The 14333-nt window shown below is 55.1% G+C and overlaps 1 protein-coding gene and 1 pseudogene across 2 annotated transcripts in view; both read right to left on the reverse strand.

Annotated features, from left to right (window-relative positions):
• Positions 1 to 14333, reverse strand: part of ANXA11 (annexin A11) — a 41104-nt gene that overhangs the window by 7434 nt on the left and 19337 nt on the right. The window contains exons 1-10 of one of the 2 annotated variants that reach the window (XM_067710377.1): positions 10508 to 10530; positions 9763 to 9825; positions 8105 to 8217; positions 6773 to 7159; positions 5379 to 5466; positions 5039 to 5133; positions 4300 to 4413; positions 2193 to 2283; positions 1725 to 1804; positions 1536 to 1592 (exon numbers count right to left, since the gene is read on the reverse strand). In XM_067710377.1, the coding sequence (XP_067566478.1) occupies positions 1536 to 1592; positions 1725 to 1804; positions 2193 to 2283; positions 4300 to 4413; positions 5039 to 5133; positions 5379 to 5466; positions 6773 to 7159; positions 8105 to 8217; positions 9763 to 9817 (1080 nt within the window). In that variant the 5' untranslated portion in view covers positions 9818 to 9825; positions 10508 to 10530. Of the gene's footprint in view, positions 1 to 1535; positions 1593 to 1724; positions 1805 to 2192; positions 2284 to 4299; positions 4414 to 5038; positions 5134 to 5378; positions 5467 to 6772; positions 7160 to 8104; positions 8218 to 9762; positions 9826 to 10507; positions 10531 to 14333 lie in introns of those variants that run through there. The other variant, XM_067710378.1, reaches the window with a different exon arrangement.
• LOC137209137 (small nuclear ribonucleoprotein Sm D2 pseudogene) lies at positions 13398 to 13838 on the reverse strand (annotated as a pseudogene).

Raw genomic sequence — 14333 nt, forward strand, 5'->3', positions numbered from 1 at the left:
CTCACTAAGCCAGGAAAGCCAAGGCCGCTGGGGCCCAGGACAGGCAAGGAACAGCTTTAACCCAACAAGGGAGCAGCAGCACAGAGGAAAACATGGGCTTGAGACCTAGCTCTTCCACCCACTTGCCACGGGACTCTAGGCAGGCTACCGGCCCTCTCTGAACTTCAGTTTCCTCATCTCTAAAACGCAAAGTTGGATTAGATTCGGGGTCACAAACCTGAAAGCCCAAAGGGGCCAGCTGGGTAACTTAAATGCAGGAATCAGGCCAGCTGTAAGGCCAGAGTGGTGGGGACCACGGGGACCATGCAGAGAGGCAGTTACTTCTCAGCCGAGTACATGAGAGGAACAAGGCTCACAGCTGCCTGATCCATTTTTCATGAGGAACCAGAAACCCAGATATCTACGTGAAATTTCTCAATCTTTAAAAGCAGTTTCCCTATCTACAAGCGGGAACACATGAGACAATAATTATAACAACAACTGATAGATCGCAGTTATGGATGTGGGATTTTATGTGACAGGTGCTTGCCTGCCGTTTCACTGCATACACTGTTATGTTTGCAAATGGGGAGAATTTGCACTTTCCTGTTCAGTTTTTGAAGGTTTGAGCCCAATCTATTTGCCAATTTGCAACCCTTGTACCAGATGGCTCAAAAGAGCCTTCCAGGCCTCAGATAGCAGCTCTTGGACCTGAAGGCACTGATACTTGAGGGCAGAAGGTGGCCATCAGGGGCTCAGAGACCCCACAGGTCGAGGTGAAGCCGAGCAGGTCCAGACCTAGGAAGGCAGAGCAGTAGGCACGAGACCCTGCAACCGAGGCAACTTCTGCCTCAGCTGGGAAAAGGCCTGGACAGGAAACAGAAACCGGAAGATCCCCACTGGGGCAAGAGCTGGAGCCCAGGACTCTGGGGATATCCAGCCCTGAGTCCAGTTATAGGAATGGGTGTCCCAAGCCAGGGAGACGTTAAGTGAGCGGTCTGGGACCAGGGCAGAGGCAGGCACCGTCTGGGCACAGAGAGTGAGCCCTTGCCCAGACTCTGCCTCCAGGTTTCTCTGGACACAATGCTCAACCTCTCTGGGCCTCAGTGTCCTTACCTGGAAAGCAAATGGGCCAGACCAGAAGAGTGGTTCTCTTCCAGCCCTTACAAGAGGGCACTACGGAAGTCCTCTGACATATGACAGAGACAAGGAGCCTACTGGCAGCTCCTGGTGAATGCAGCGCCCTGGGGGGCGGGAGCAGTGAGGTGGGGAGAGGCACAGCCAGCTCCATCCCACCAGGAAGCCAGGGGTCTCTCCAGCCAGAACTGCTATGGTCTGAATTCATTAGTGGGAAACCCAAACTCCTCTGGAGAGGCACTCGGACTCCTGAACCAAGAGAGGAAACAGCCAGAGACTGTTCCCCTGAGAAACTCACAGCATCTGGAATCCACTCCTTATCTGTTGCTCTTTCAATCCCAGAACCCCTCCCTTGTGACACAAGAAAGTGGAAGACACTCCCCTGCTCAGGAAGCCAGGTGAGCGGCCACCACACTCACTTGCACATCTCTCTGGACGAGCGTCATGTCCACGTTTGTGCTTTCATCCCGGTTTCCCTGAAAGGAAGCAGGCTGTGAGGTCAAGGTCACTCCTTGGAGCCGCACCCCTCCCTCCCTGTTCCTCCTCCCCATGGCCCAGAGATCCACCTCTCCCTGCTGTGGGCCCGATCTCTGCCCTGGGAAAGGTACCTGAGAGAGAGAGATGAGGAGCCGCTGGAAGTGCCCTGATGTGTCGCTCCGAATGGCCTCCTCCAGGGTCTTTTTGAATTCTAAAAGGGAGACACAGGAAAGGGCTGCCCTGTAGCCCAGTGGACCAAGCTGCGCACTGCACACAGTTAACAGTGGGCTCTGGCATGAGGAGACAGGTGGCCCACGTGGCCCCCAGGAACAAACAACCGGAGATCAGGAGGGGCTGTGACTTCCGGGCTGACCTGGCCCCAACCTCACCCAGGAGGTTTACCCCAGCGCCCTCTTACCTCAGTCACCTGCTCCAGTGTAAACAGCAGGCAGGCCTGGGTCTGGGAGGGAATCCCAGCGTGTTAGGGGTGGCAGGAGATAAGGAGGCCAGGAAGGAAGAGAGGCCCTGGGAGAGGGTGTGGCCAAGGCCCTAAAAGCACAGGGTTCTGCAAGGGGCAGAGGGCCTGGGGCCAGCCTAACCTGTCTTGTAGACTCTGTTCAATTCCCGGATGTGCTCATTGCTGCGGGAGGCCAGGATCTCGATCAGGCAGGCTTCATCAGTGCCTGCCCCCTGGGAGGCAGAGAGCACAACAAAGCACAGGCTTGTTACAGCCTCCTCCCTGGCACTCAGGATCCCCCGGGGCACAAACCCCAGAGACAGAGGCCACAGACACAGACTCGCCCATCGTGCTGCTGCTGCGGCCCGGGCCTGAAGCAGTCAGCCTCCCCTCTGCAGTCCTAGGAAAGTACCAGTAATGACAGCAACACGGTGATAAGTAGAGATCATGGGAAGGAACATCCCCATTCCACCCGCCAGGACACTGAGAATTAGAGAAGTGTAGTAACCTGTCCAAGGCCACACAGTAAATGGTGGGGTTGAGAGGTGGACCTGGATCTGTTTTATTCCAAGTTCAGCCCATGAATGAGATGAGAAGCAACTGAGAAAATGGGTTTAAAGCGAGAGCATGACATGTGGGAAAACGTGAGTCCTAGAGTGGACCGTGGAGCATCTGGAGACACCTAGGAGAAGGCAACAACATCGAGGATGGAAGCGATGAGCGAGTCAGGGACAGTGAGGAGGCAGAGGACAGGGTCAGTAGCCTGGTTTCTGTGTCAGGTTGAATCTTGGTTCTGCTGGTCACTAGCTGTGTGACCTTGGGCATGTCACTTCACCTCTCTGCACCTCAGGTTCCTTGACCATAAAATGGAAGTGATATTGCAGGCAGACAGAGTAGGGTGTCCCCAGAGCAAGAGAACCAGGAATGGCTTTCTTGACATAAGAGAAACCATTTTTAGCCTAAGCTATCTTGTGATCTAAGCCTGGCCACAGTACTTGCCCTTAAAGGAACAAAAGAACAATAGAAAAGACAACAAATCAGATGTAAAGACTCCCAGCTCTGTTTCAATGGTAAAAACTAGCCTGAAGCACTTTCTTGAGCTGTTGGCAGAATTTAAACCCCCTTGGGCACTCAACCACCAAATCAACTGGAACCTAAGGGATGAAGAGGTTGGCCTTTTCAAGTTTGGACTCTGTGCCCCTTCATGAATATGTATGTGCCTTTAGCTTAAAACTTCCCCAGTTTTGCAGTTCCGGGAGATACGGCTTTGGGAAAGATCCCCAATGTTCTTACTTGCTGCAAGTAATAAATCTTTCCTTGCCTCGCTCTTTGGCTTGGCTGGGTCTCTTGACAGCCACAAAAAGGCGAACCCAGTTTCAGGTAACATCTTCGTGGGGGCAAGAAAAGTCACTGTGCCTATCAGGCCCCTGAGGAATGTTAGATTCCTTCTGCGGCACCTGCTCAGTTCACAAGGACTCCCCTGTCTGTGGGTGTGGCTCCTCCCCATCCACAGGACACCTGCTGGGGGTCTTGGGAGCCACAGGACTGTACAAAACGTGCAGGACCCTCCGCTTGGTCATAACTGATTGAACTAGGGGGATACTAAACCCAAACGAAGCCCATCAGAACCTGCCCCCATTTGGAATTTGAACCAAGGGGCAGCTGGCCTCTTCTGTAGCTGGATCTCTGACAGGTACATGGAGAGGGGTCGACAGGGATGCTGTGCTAAGGAAGGAGAGGCACAGAAGCAGATGGAAGAATGAAGCAGACACTCAAGAAGCAGCAGAGATGAGAGAGAAAGTCTGCCCGGCCCCCGGCCCTCGCCAAGCCAGGCTGCTGTTCCGCTTAAGCTCCTCAAGTGCAGTTTCTGTTATCTGCTAACAACAGAGTCCTAATGAATGAGGATACAATCCACACCTCCCACTCTTATCACTGCATCACTAGCTCCCTCTGCAACCCCAGCTCCCCAGCCCCCACCGTGTTTTTAAGGTGGAGAGACTTAGATGCTCCCTGATGACGAATGACGCCTCATTTGCCTCTTGGGGGAGCCACCAGAAGTTCCCCTTCCAAGTTCCCCTTCCTACAGCATTTGGACTCCAACCGGGAGGGCCCAGGAGCCGCGCTGACAACCGTAGCTAATAAGTGAGCGAAGACACACCACGTGACCCAGGCCTTTCCCGGGACAGCCCACACGGGTACACACACACACACACACACACACACACACACACACACCCACCCATACACACCTTGATGGCTTCCTTTATCTCATAAGCATCAAAGAGGACCGGGGTCTTCATCAGGGCCAAGACTGTCTTCTCAAAGTTTCCTGACAGTTCAGATTTCAGATCTTTGATCAAATCCTGATTGGACATTCAGACAAACAAACAAAACCTATTTTCAGAATCCACAGGAGGTGACCAATAGGGACAATATCCCAGATCCAGGGACCAGCAGCATCTGCAGAAGAGCCAAACCTCAGGCCCCAGCCAGACCTGCAAAATCAGAGCTTGCATTCAAACCAGATTCCGAGAGGACTCATGGCCATTCAAGTAGGAGAGGCACCGGGCCAGAACACTAGCCTACATGTACCCAGTGGTTACCTACCTAAAGATCTGAAAGCCCCCAGAATCAAAATACGGCCCCCGTGCATTTGTTCAGTACTTAAAGCCTCTTCCTTCGAAGGGAGATAACTTGCCCATGGTCTTGGTGAGTCGTGCACAGCCAGACTGGAGCCCAGATTCCTGGGCGCCTCTCATCAAACCTCAGTACCCTGTGGACTCTGGAATTTCTCCTTCAGAGCATCCTTTGCTTCTAGAAGATGCCATCAGCTGAGAGACAGCAGGAAATGCCCTAATGTGCCTTATGGTTTGTCCAGGAGATCTAGACCCACTAGGCCCCAAGGAAAAGCAGGAGTAGGGCTGTGCTAGAGGATATGCCTTAAGTCAGGAGGGACCCCCCCCACCCCGCCATCTCGCCAACACTCACCTTCCCATAAGCTGTCTTGAAGGACAGGAGGATCTGCTGCCGCTGCTTGTTGGAGCGACTCCCCAGGCAGTCAGTGATGGCCTGCTCATCAGTCCCTGGAGGAAGGAGAGGTGGGAGTGGGCAGGGCTGGGGGTTGTGGGGATGCTCTGCGGCTACAGACTTTCCTGGCCTGGGTCTTCCAATTCTCCTGGGCATCCCAACTGCACCCCCATATCCACCTTCTCTTCCTCCACCACTGGGGCCAGGCTGCCTCCACCCAGCGACCCCAGCCCACAGAGCCACTGTGTAACTGCCTAGGGAGTCGGGGGTGATAGGACTCGCACCACCTGGGGTCTCTCACCAAAGCCCTTCATGGCCTTCCGCAGGACCTCGGCGTCTCGCAGGGGGTCAAACCCAGGAGCATCTGTGATGGTGCCTCGGTTTCCAAACTGCTCAGACAGACAGACAGCAAGAATGCTATATCCCCCAGACGTGAGACTACCTGCCCCAGACTCTGGAAATGACCTTTCCTCTAAAACTTGGGGTACCTGAAGGAGCCTGCAATCAACAGCACAGGGGACTCGACATTGAGTCGGCCTAACGTGACCATTACCTGTCCTGGCACTGAAACGTCTGCCTGGCTCCCGTGGCTAGGAGCCCACCTAGAACTGAGTCCTGATGCTGAAAATCTACCCTATGCCTGGGTCCTCCAGGCCTGGGCCCGGGCTCTTGATGAAGGGGAGGCCTCGGGAACAGGGGTGCGGCCTCTCCTCAAGGCCTCAGCACCACAGCACACATCAGGGCTTCCCTAGCGGGCCTGCTTAGTCCACCTTTGTGCACACGAGAAACAGGTGTTCCCTCTGTGATGCAGGTGTCCAGCCTTCACGATGGGACATGCAGCCCAGCTACCTCTCGGACTAGTTCTCATTTCCCGGCACTGTTTTCCGGACTCTACGACCCGCCTGCCTGCTGGGCTCCTTCCTGACATGACAGCCACACTCCAAGCAAACTTGATTTTTCCTGCCGGAACTCTCCCTCGGTGGATTGTCTAGTACAAACTGGTTTTAACAGAGGTAAGGAGACAAGCTGAGAGAAAAGAATAAGGGGGAAGGCAGAGAGGGAGGCTGCAGAGCAGGGCAGGGGTAGGGGGACGTGTGGGTGTGAGGGAGGGAGGGGAAGGGACCCTCTGACTAAAAATAGTAGTCAACCACATACCACTAGCCCTGTGCTTGGCTGGTTTCGCTGTGTAACCATGACAATGAATTCTAGGCTCTGCAAACATGAACTGCTCTCCAAAACGAGCCAAGAGCAGCCCTGAAAGAACTGCCAACAATCTTCCCTACCCAAAGGAGCTGGTTTTAAGAATCCTCTGAAGCTAGTCTGGGAGGGCACATCCGGGGGATTGAAAACTAAGAGCCATTGGGCAAAGGCCTTGAGACCAGTTCTTACAAAATCCAGGCCGTAAATAACACCAGACGAATGAAGAGTACCCGGAGGCATTCAGACCCAGCTCCCACAGGGACCATCTAACAAGCTGGGACAAAGACAGTAGCTCCCTAGGTCCTCAGGCGCACAAACAGGGGATGGGGAGTCTGTGAGGAAGTGACGCTGAAAACTACAAGTTAGAGCTGGAGGACCTAGTCCTCCCCTGTCCCCTGCACGGTCCCCAGCCCTGCTGGCAGAGGACACTGGGCCACATGTCTCAGGCCCTCGGAGCCAGGCCTGGACAGAGAGTAGCACAAAGTTGGCACTCACCTGGGCTGGGGGCACAGCAGGGGTGACGGTCCCGGACCCAGTGTACCCTGGGTAGCTTGGCACCGGCTGCTGTCCCGGAGGTGGCATTGGCGACTGCCCAGGGTAGGTCATGGGCGGCTGTCCAGGGTAGGCCCCCGAGGGCTGCTGCCCAGGGGGCGGCATGGGCTGGCCTGACACAGGGGCCCCTGGGTATTGCGGATACGAGGGCATCCCAGAGGGTGGGTTTCCTCCAGGGGGCGGGTACATTCCATATGGAGGAACAGGCTGCTGGGCGGAAGGGGAATGCCCAAAACCCCCCGGGGGGACGGGAGGGTAACCGCCCCCAGGGGCCCCCGGGTACAGGTTTGGCACGTTGGCTCCTCCGAACGTCCCGGACATGTTGGCAGCCTGAAAGTCCACGAAGCAAGAACCTTAGACTAACAGCCCCTGAGGGGCACAGCCATACTCCGTCCATCTGCCCTTCCCCGCCCTGAGCCCTGCAGCGGGCACCCAGGAGCCACACTCAGCTCAAGCCAAGTCCGAGCACCACCAGCTTCTCAGCAAGGCCCACCTTGCCCACCCGCCTTGTGCTACACGCCCTCTACCTGCACTGCTGACCCCCTTTACCTGCCCTGTGCCCAAAGAACCCACACCTGCTCTAACACCACACCGTTTCCTTATGCTACTGCCTGTCCCTTCCCAGTGGATGGTAAGTCCTCCCAGGCTGGGATTTTTCTGTCTCCAGCGCCTAGAATGGGCCGGGCACAATTAGGCTGTGGAGTGGCTACACCGCTTACACTGAGCACACGTGTGTTTTTAGAGGATAAAATACGCTACTTTACAAGCAAATCAACAAGAGTAGCACGTGCGTCCGTGCTGCCAGGCACCTGCTGCCAGGCCCAACCAGGAGAGTCATCCCCGTGTACCAGCAGCCCCCGCACGCGTGTGGCCACCTGCACAGGGCACATGCGTGCACACACAGGGGCACTCCCTCACCCCTCTATCCCTACGCTGAGCTCATGCAGAAGGTGCTCGATGCATACTCCACGAAGGCCCCACCCCTACCCAATCCCCCAGAGCTGAAAGGGACCTGGAAGACCATGTGGCCCAATGCATTCCCCCACCGCTCATTTTACAGACGGGAAAATCAAGATGCAGAGAGGGACAGTGAGCCGGTGAGAGCCCCGACGGAAACCGTCATGTCCCAAGATATAGCTCAACACCCTCGGTGCCCACAGATACACACGCACGTGCACACACCACCCCCCCGACACCACGGAAGCCAGCAGCCTTTCTCCCTCTGGCCACGCCGGTGTGGCCCCCGGGGCAGCCCAGCAGGAGGGCTGGACTCACCATTCCCGAGAGGTAGTCCTGGTTGAACTGCCCTGCGTAGGTGGCCACGTTATCCAGCCCGATGGGGGGCATGTTGGGTGGTGGGTAGCCAGCACCTCCCCAGGCACCGCCACCTGAAAGCAACACCGGGCCTGTCAGCGCCCCTGCGGCTCCCCAGCAGGACAAGGCAGAGACATCAAGCTCCCAGGTGGTCGGAGGGGAAGCCAAGCAGAGCCGCGGACAGTCCTATATAGACCACACGGCAAACACTCGGGCAACAAAGTCTAGCCAGATCCCGCTGCCAGAGGAAGGGAGGAGGGAACCTTCAATTCGGTGTTCAGCAAACACTCCCAAGACCCTCTGTGGGTATTAAGGTAGGAGGGCCAAGGGCAGACCTGCCCTCCTGGGCTCACCCCTATGGAGTGGGAGTATAGACATAAAGACAGGTCACTCGGGTACACTGTGCCAAGCCCAGGGCAGCGGCAAGCTCAGGGATCACTGAGAGTCCACAGTGATGGAGAACCATGGTGGAGGCGGGTGGGCGTCGGGGTGGGGTGTCCTGCCAATCTGGCTGTGTGCTGTCATCACAAGTCTGTAAGGGGCAGGGAGAGGCAGGATGACAGGATGGAGGGAGACAGGGCTCGGTTATGGAAAACAGACACCTGTCCTTGTCAGGGGACAACAGGGGAACAGCAGTAAAGACCCCCAGCTCTGAAACCATCGGGACTGGGGTATGTGCCCCGGGGCAAGGCACTCAACCACCCTGGCTCAGTTTCCTCAGGTGAAGTGGGGATAATTGGTGTTTGCCTCAAATTGCTGTGAGGATTAAGAGAGTTAATGCCGGGCAGGGCTTAGCTGGGAGCCCGGCGAGCATTCATATGTTATAGCTGTCACCATGACAAGCAGCACGGCAGCTAGGCAGCTAGCATCATCCTGCGGGCTGTTGGCCTGTTAGATGCAGCCCTGTCCATGACAGCGAAAAGGCCCTGAGGGCCCCGTGTTTGGCTTTCCAGCCCCAGGGCTCCGGGATACTCAGGACGGAGCTCTCCCGGAATCGCCCGCCTGCTCCCTCTCTTGCTGCTCAGGTGATGACAGAGGTGGCAGTGGTAGGACATGGGTGCCTGACCAGCTGGCGCAGCCTCCCTGCTATCGGGCCACAGGAGCAGCTGCAGCAGTAACGTCTGACCCTTAGCAACTGCCTCCACTTCCTCCCTCTGCAGGGGCCCTGCTGCTGGGAAACCACACACCTTGAGCACAGGGCAAGAGAAGCGACAATGGGCAGTCGTCACCTAGCAGTGCTCCAGAGGACACTGTGCCAGAGGCTTTACCTGGCTACCGTGTTCTTGTCTGGGCCAGCCCAGGGATGGAGGTGCTTGAAGCCATTTGCAAAGGAGAAAATTGAGTCTCAGAGAACGGTACACGTTTGTCTGCTGCTATCAGCTAATACGGCAAGAGGTCGGGGCCTGGCCTGGTCCTGGCTTTCCAGAAGTGGCTTCAAACCCTGACCTCGCCTGGCCCCAAGGTCCAAGCTCTTCTCCAGCCCCTTCCCTGCCTGGCTGCACTGTGGGGGTCCGAAGGGAGCAAGGAAATAACTGGAAAACACCATCACTCCCCCTCTCCACTCCTGGGCCCTGAGCAGAGAGGGCGTTCCCTCCCTTGCCTGCCCCAGACCCTCTTACCTGGTGCAGCTGGCGGGTAGCCGCCTGCGGGCGGGGGGTAGCCTGGGTAGCTCATGGTTAGATCTGAAAGGAAAGAGGAAAGTGTGTTCAGGCTCTGCCGGGGGCTCTCACCAGTCTTACCGGAGAACAGTGTCAGCCGCAAGCTGGCCCTTGCAGGAGGAGCTGCATCAGGCCTGACCCATGGTGGGCAGCCCAGCTCACCCTGTACCTGCCGGGCCCCCGCCAACAACAGCAACCGGGGGCATTACAGGATTCACCACCCATGAACCAGTGAGTTTCCCTGAAAACCCCTTTCATCCAAGCTCCATTCCCACTTCTGCTGACAAGGGATGCAGCACGTGTGAAGCTCTTCTCCCACCTCATTCTCAGGGGGTCCAGGTCTATTTGCCGGTATCTTCTTTATCACCATCCATCCAGCAACAGGGAAAGCCAGAGCCCCTATCTCCCTGTGCCCAACCTACAGACCCCAAGCTATACACAGCGGCCTCCAAATTGGCTCTGCCCCAAACTACGGTTTTTGTTCTCCAACCTCTGGTTCCCCAGGCAAGGGAACGGGGTATCATATCATCATTCCTAGAAACAAGGAGAGACCTCAGGAGGGCTCATCTGATCCAGGATCCGGAATCAGGACAAGTGAGGGAGCACAATCCTGTCCCTACAGATGGGGCAGATGGAGCTCAGAAAGGTAAGTGACTTGCAGATCAGTAGTAAGGGAAGGAGAAAGGCCAGAACCTAGAGCTCTTACCTGTTGGTGATGGTGTGATATCTGTTCTCACAAAGTCCCTCTCTGTACAGATCCCTCTGCCGTGTCTCATGTTAGTTGAACTGCCCAGGAGGGACACAGATCTGCCGTAACACCACACACTGTCAGGCAACCTGCCTACTCTTGCTAATCAGTGGCTGCTGCCGTTTGAGAGGCATCCAACAACCAGTGAGAGTGAGGAAACCTACGGGCCCCCTTAACAATCACACCTGCTGACCCTAGGTTAGCTGCTCTCTTCCCAGGCTGGGTCCCAAGCTAGTTCTCAAACTGCAGTGTGCATCAGAACCACCTGGAGGGCTTGTTAAACACATTGCTGGGCTCCACCCACAGGGTTTGAATCAGTAGAACCAGAATTTGCATTTCTAACTAGTTCCCAGGTGCTAGTCCAAGGACCCCACTTTGAGAAACACTGCTCTAGACGCTGTCAGTCACCTACAAGACTCTGGTTGCCTTTCACAGCTACACTGGCGAACTAGGCATGCTGTTTCCAAGGAAGCTGAAGGGCTTCCTCAAGGTGCCACCGGTCCCCATGGGGTGGGTCTGGGTTCTCAGCTCTGTGGGCATGGTAATTTGTTTGGGTCAGTGGGTCCCACTGGTGACTGCAATGGGAGGCCGGATGATGGCCTAGTGACCTTGGAGAGAGCTAGAATTGGCGACCTGCGGTGTGGGCCAAAGGCCCTTTCCCAAGCACGCTGTCACGTGGTGACTGAGGTCCCTAGTGGTGCTTTCAGTCTGACCCATCTGCCAGAACCCTCGGATGTCATTGTTGAGGAGATACCCTGGGGAGGCAAATGATGGATGGCCAGGAACTTTCTGATGGAAGAAAGAGAAACCGGCCCTCAGAAAAACAGGGGGAGCTGCAGCTGTGCTCCTGACACCTTTGTCTCTGGAGACCACCTCCCAGAAGAACGAGCCCAAAGGCCCATCCACAGTCGGATGGAAAAACAAAACAGAAAAGCTGGATCCTACCCTGTTCCATAGGCCAAGATAAAACTTCAGCCAGACCAAGTTTAAGCATAAGAAGTAGCCCTTATCCCCAAGGATGAAATTAAATTTCTGCGTAAGAAACAAGTAACGAAAACAACATAAAGACTAGGGAAGTGACAAATTTAGGAAAAATGTTTTATGATAAGAAAAAGACCAGTAACCTTTATAGAAACTCAAATGATGCAAACAATTACAGAAAAGGAACTACAGATATTCACCCTCACTAATATGCTGACTTGCCAGTTAAAAATAGAGAAGTAGAAATTAAACATGACACACGCTTTGACTCGGAAGCTCTACTTCTGGAAGTCTGTTTCCCAGACACACTAAACTGCGGCACCTGCCACAACAGCAAGAAGGAGCCCCCAGATAAGCACCAGCGAGAGGCTGGTTAAGTAAATCAAGCAGATCCACACAGGGATACTCCGCAGCTTTTTCAGAAATAGCCAGCTCTGTAAGCGGTGATTTGAAACGATCGCCATTATTAATCGAGGTGTAGTGCTGTGTGTATGCTAACTTCGTTTAAAAAAAGAAAATGTACAAATTTAGTGCTGTATACACACCCACACCCACACCCACACACACACACACCCCCACACCCACACACACCCACCCATCCCTGGAATGTTAAACAAGAAACTGGGTAACACTTGTTGCCTCTGGAGGGGAAAACTGGAATAGAAATGAAGCTCATTGTTTATATTTGCATCTCCTGCCACATGCATGTAGGCCAATTAAAAAAAACAACTTTAAGAAAGGCCCAATTCAGGTGGGGATTTCTGAGCTCACTTGAGGCCGTGCTGTTCTTCCAAGATTTGAATAACTCACACAGGGTCCATTCAGTGCAAGGCTGCCCAGCTCTGAGCCTGGGGTTGGCATTATTATATAAATATACCGTGGGACTTGGACCTGAAGGGACTGCTAAGGTTCCCGGCCTGGGGCAGGACCGCAGGCCAGCCTCAGCCCGCTCACAGGGTGATGGTGCTCATTCCCAGAGTTCCCTGACGATGCCCCCAGGACCCCATCTTCACCTCTCCCCAAGAGACCACCTCCAGTCTTCTCATTTTTCTCCCACCATTTCCTGCCTGAAATAGCTTCGCGTCTGCGACCCACTCCGTTCTCCTTCTGAGCTCTCTTGGGAACCAAAGGCCCCAGGGGTGACTGGAGAGCACAGGGCAGTAGCTCCGCCCCTCCCCCCCCACCTCCCCGATGGGTAACACTTGGGTGTTCTGGACAATGGAGACGGGATGCTGATTCCTGTTAAATTTCTCTCTTCCATTCTGCCCATCGTCCCTCTAGCCTACTGAGACCTGCCATCCTGACCAACATCAAGCATCTTAGCACTCTCTCTCAGCTTTCTTTTATATCCACCGATCGGGAAAGCATGGCGTTTGCGTTCTTCCAGGCGAGTGATACAGAAAGAGCACTCCTGAACTGTCGCTGCCGACCAACTCCCAGCCCGACATCAGCCCACCCAGGACCACGCAGGTACAGGCGTTCAACCAGTTCCTAGAAACCAGCCTGCAGGGAACTTCCGGCCTCTGGTCCCGCTTCTCTTGGGGCACGATGCAGCACAGATACCACCCTTCCTTCCTCACTGGGACCATCGACCTGCACCTGTATGCCTGATTTCATCCAGCTGTGGCCCTCTCTGGCTAAACTGGTGCTTCTCAAACTTCAGTCTGCAAAACGATCACCTGCTGGACTTGTTTTAACCCAGGTTGTTGGGTCCTGCCCCCACAGTCGCTGCAAGCGTAGGTCTGAGACTTGTCCAAACATGCTGATGCTCCTTGACTCTGGACTACACTTTCTGTAGCACTGCTTCATCACGCGTGAGAATCACCTGGACAGCTTGCTAAAAATGCTGAGGCTTTTTTTTTTTTTTTTTTTAGAAAAAACACATAACTTTATTATTCCCAGCACAAAGGGCAGGTCTTCGCAAAACGAGGGGGCAAGTTCTGACGGCAGGGAGGAGTCCCCTACTTGCCGGCAATGAGCGGGTTCCGCAGGACCACAATGACCGAGTCCCCACGCAGGAACAGTTTTGAGATGTAGCGGTCCTTGTTGACTGGCTTGGACTTCTTCTTGCCCTTGCCACTCTTGGGGACTTCGGTCCACATCTCCTTCATGTTCTCCAGCACCATGTTGCAGTGCCTGTCGAAGGCCTTCACACGGCCCAGGAGCTTCTTGCTGTTGTGGCATTTGATGAGCACTTGGGTGTTGTTCTTGACCGACTGGGTGAGCACGGAGAGTGGCCCTGTGTTAAACTCCTCCTCCTCCCGCTTCTGCAGCTCCTCCGGGGTCATCTCACCTTGGGCTTGTTGAGGAGGCTCGTGTTGGCGATGGTGGTGGCCGCACTCTCAGTGCCGAGGCTTTGGCCGCAATCATTCTGGGCCCTTCAGTCTGAAAAGGGTCCAGGAATCTGAAATATAAACAAGCATCCCGTTCCCACCTCCAGGGATTCTTTTTAATTTATTTATTTTTGGCTCCGTTGGGTCTTCATTGCTGCGCGCAGGCTTTCTCTAGTTGCGGCGAGCGGGGGTTACTCTTCGTTGAGGTGCGTGGGCTTCTCATTGCGGTGGCTTCTCCTTGCGGAGCACGGGCTCTAGGCAGGCAGGCTTCAGTAGTTGTGGTGTGCGGGCTCAGTAGTTGTGGCTCGCAGGCTCAGTAGTTGTGGCTCGCAGGCTCTAGAGTGCAGGCTCAGTAGTTATGGCACACAGGCTTGGCTGCTCCACAGCATGTGGGATCTTCCTGGACCAGGGCTCGAACCCGTGTCCCCTGCACTGGCAGGCGGATTCTTAACCACTGCACCACCAGGGAA

The sequence above is a fragment of the Pseudorca crassidens genome, chromosome 16 (genome assembly GCF_039906515.1).
Source record: "Pseudorca crassidens isolate mPseCra1 chromosome 16, mPseCra1.hap1, whole genome shotgun sequence".
Taxonomy (NCBI): Eukaryota; Metazoa; Chordata; class Mammalia; order Artiodactyla; family Delphinidae; genus Pseudorca; species Pseudorca crassidens.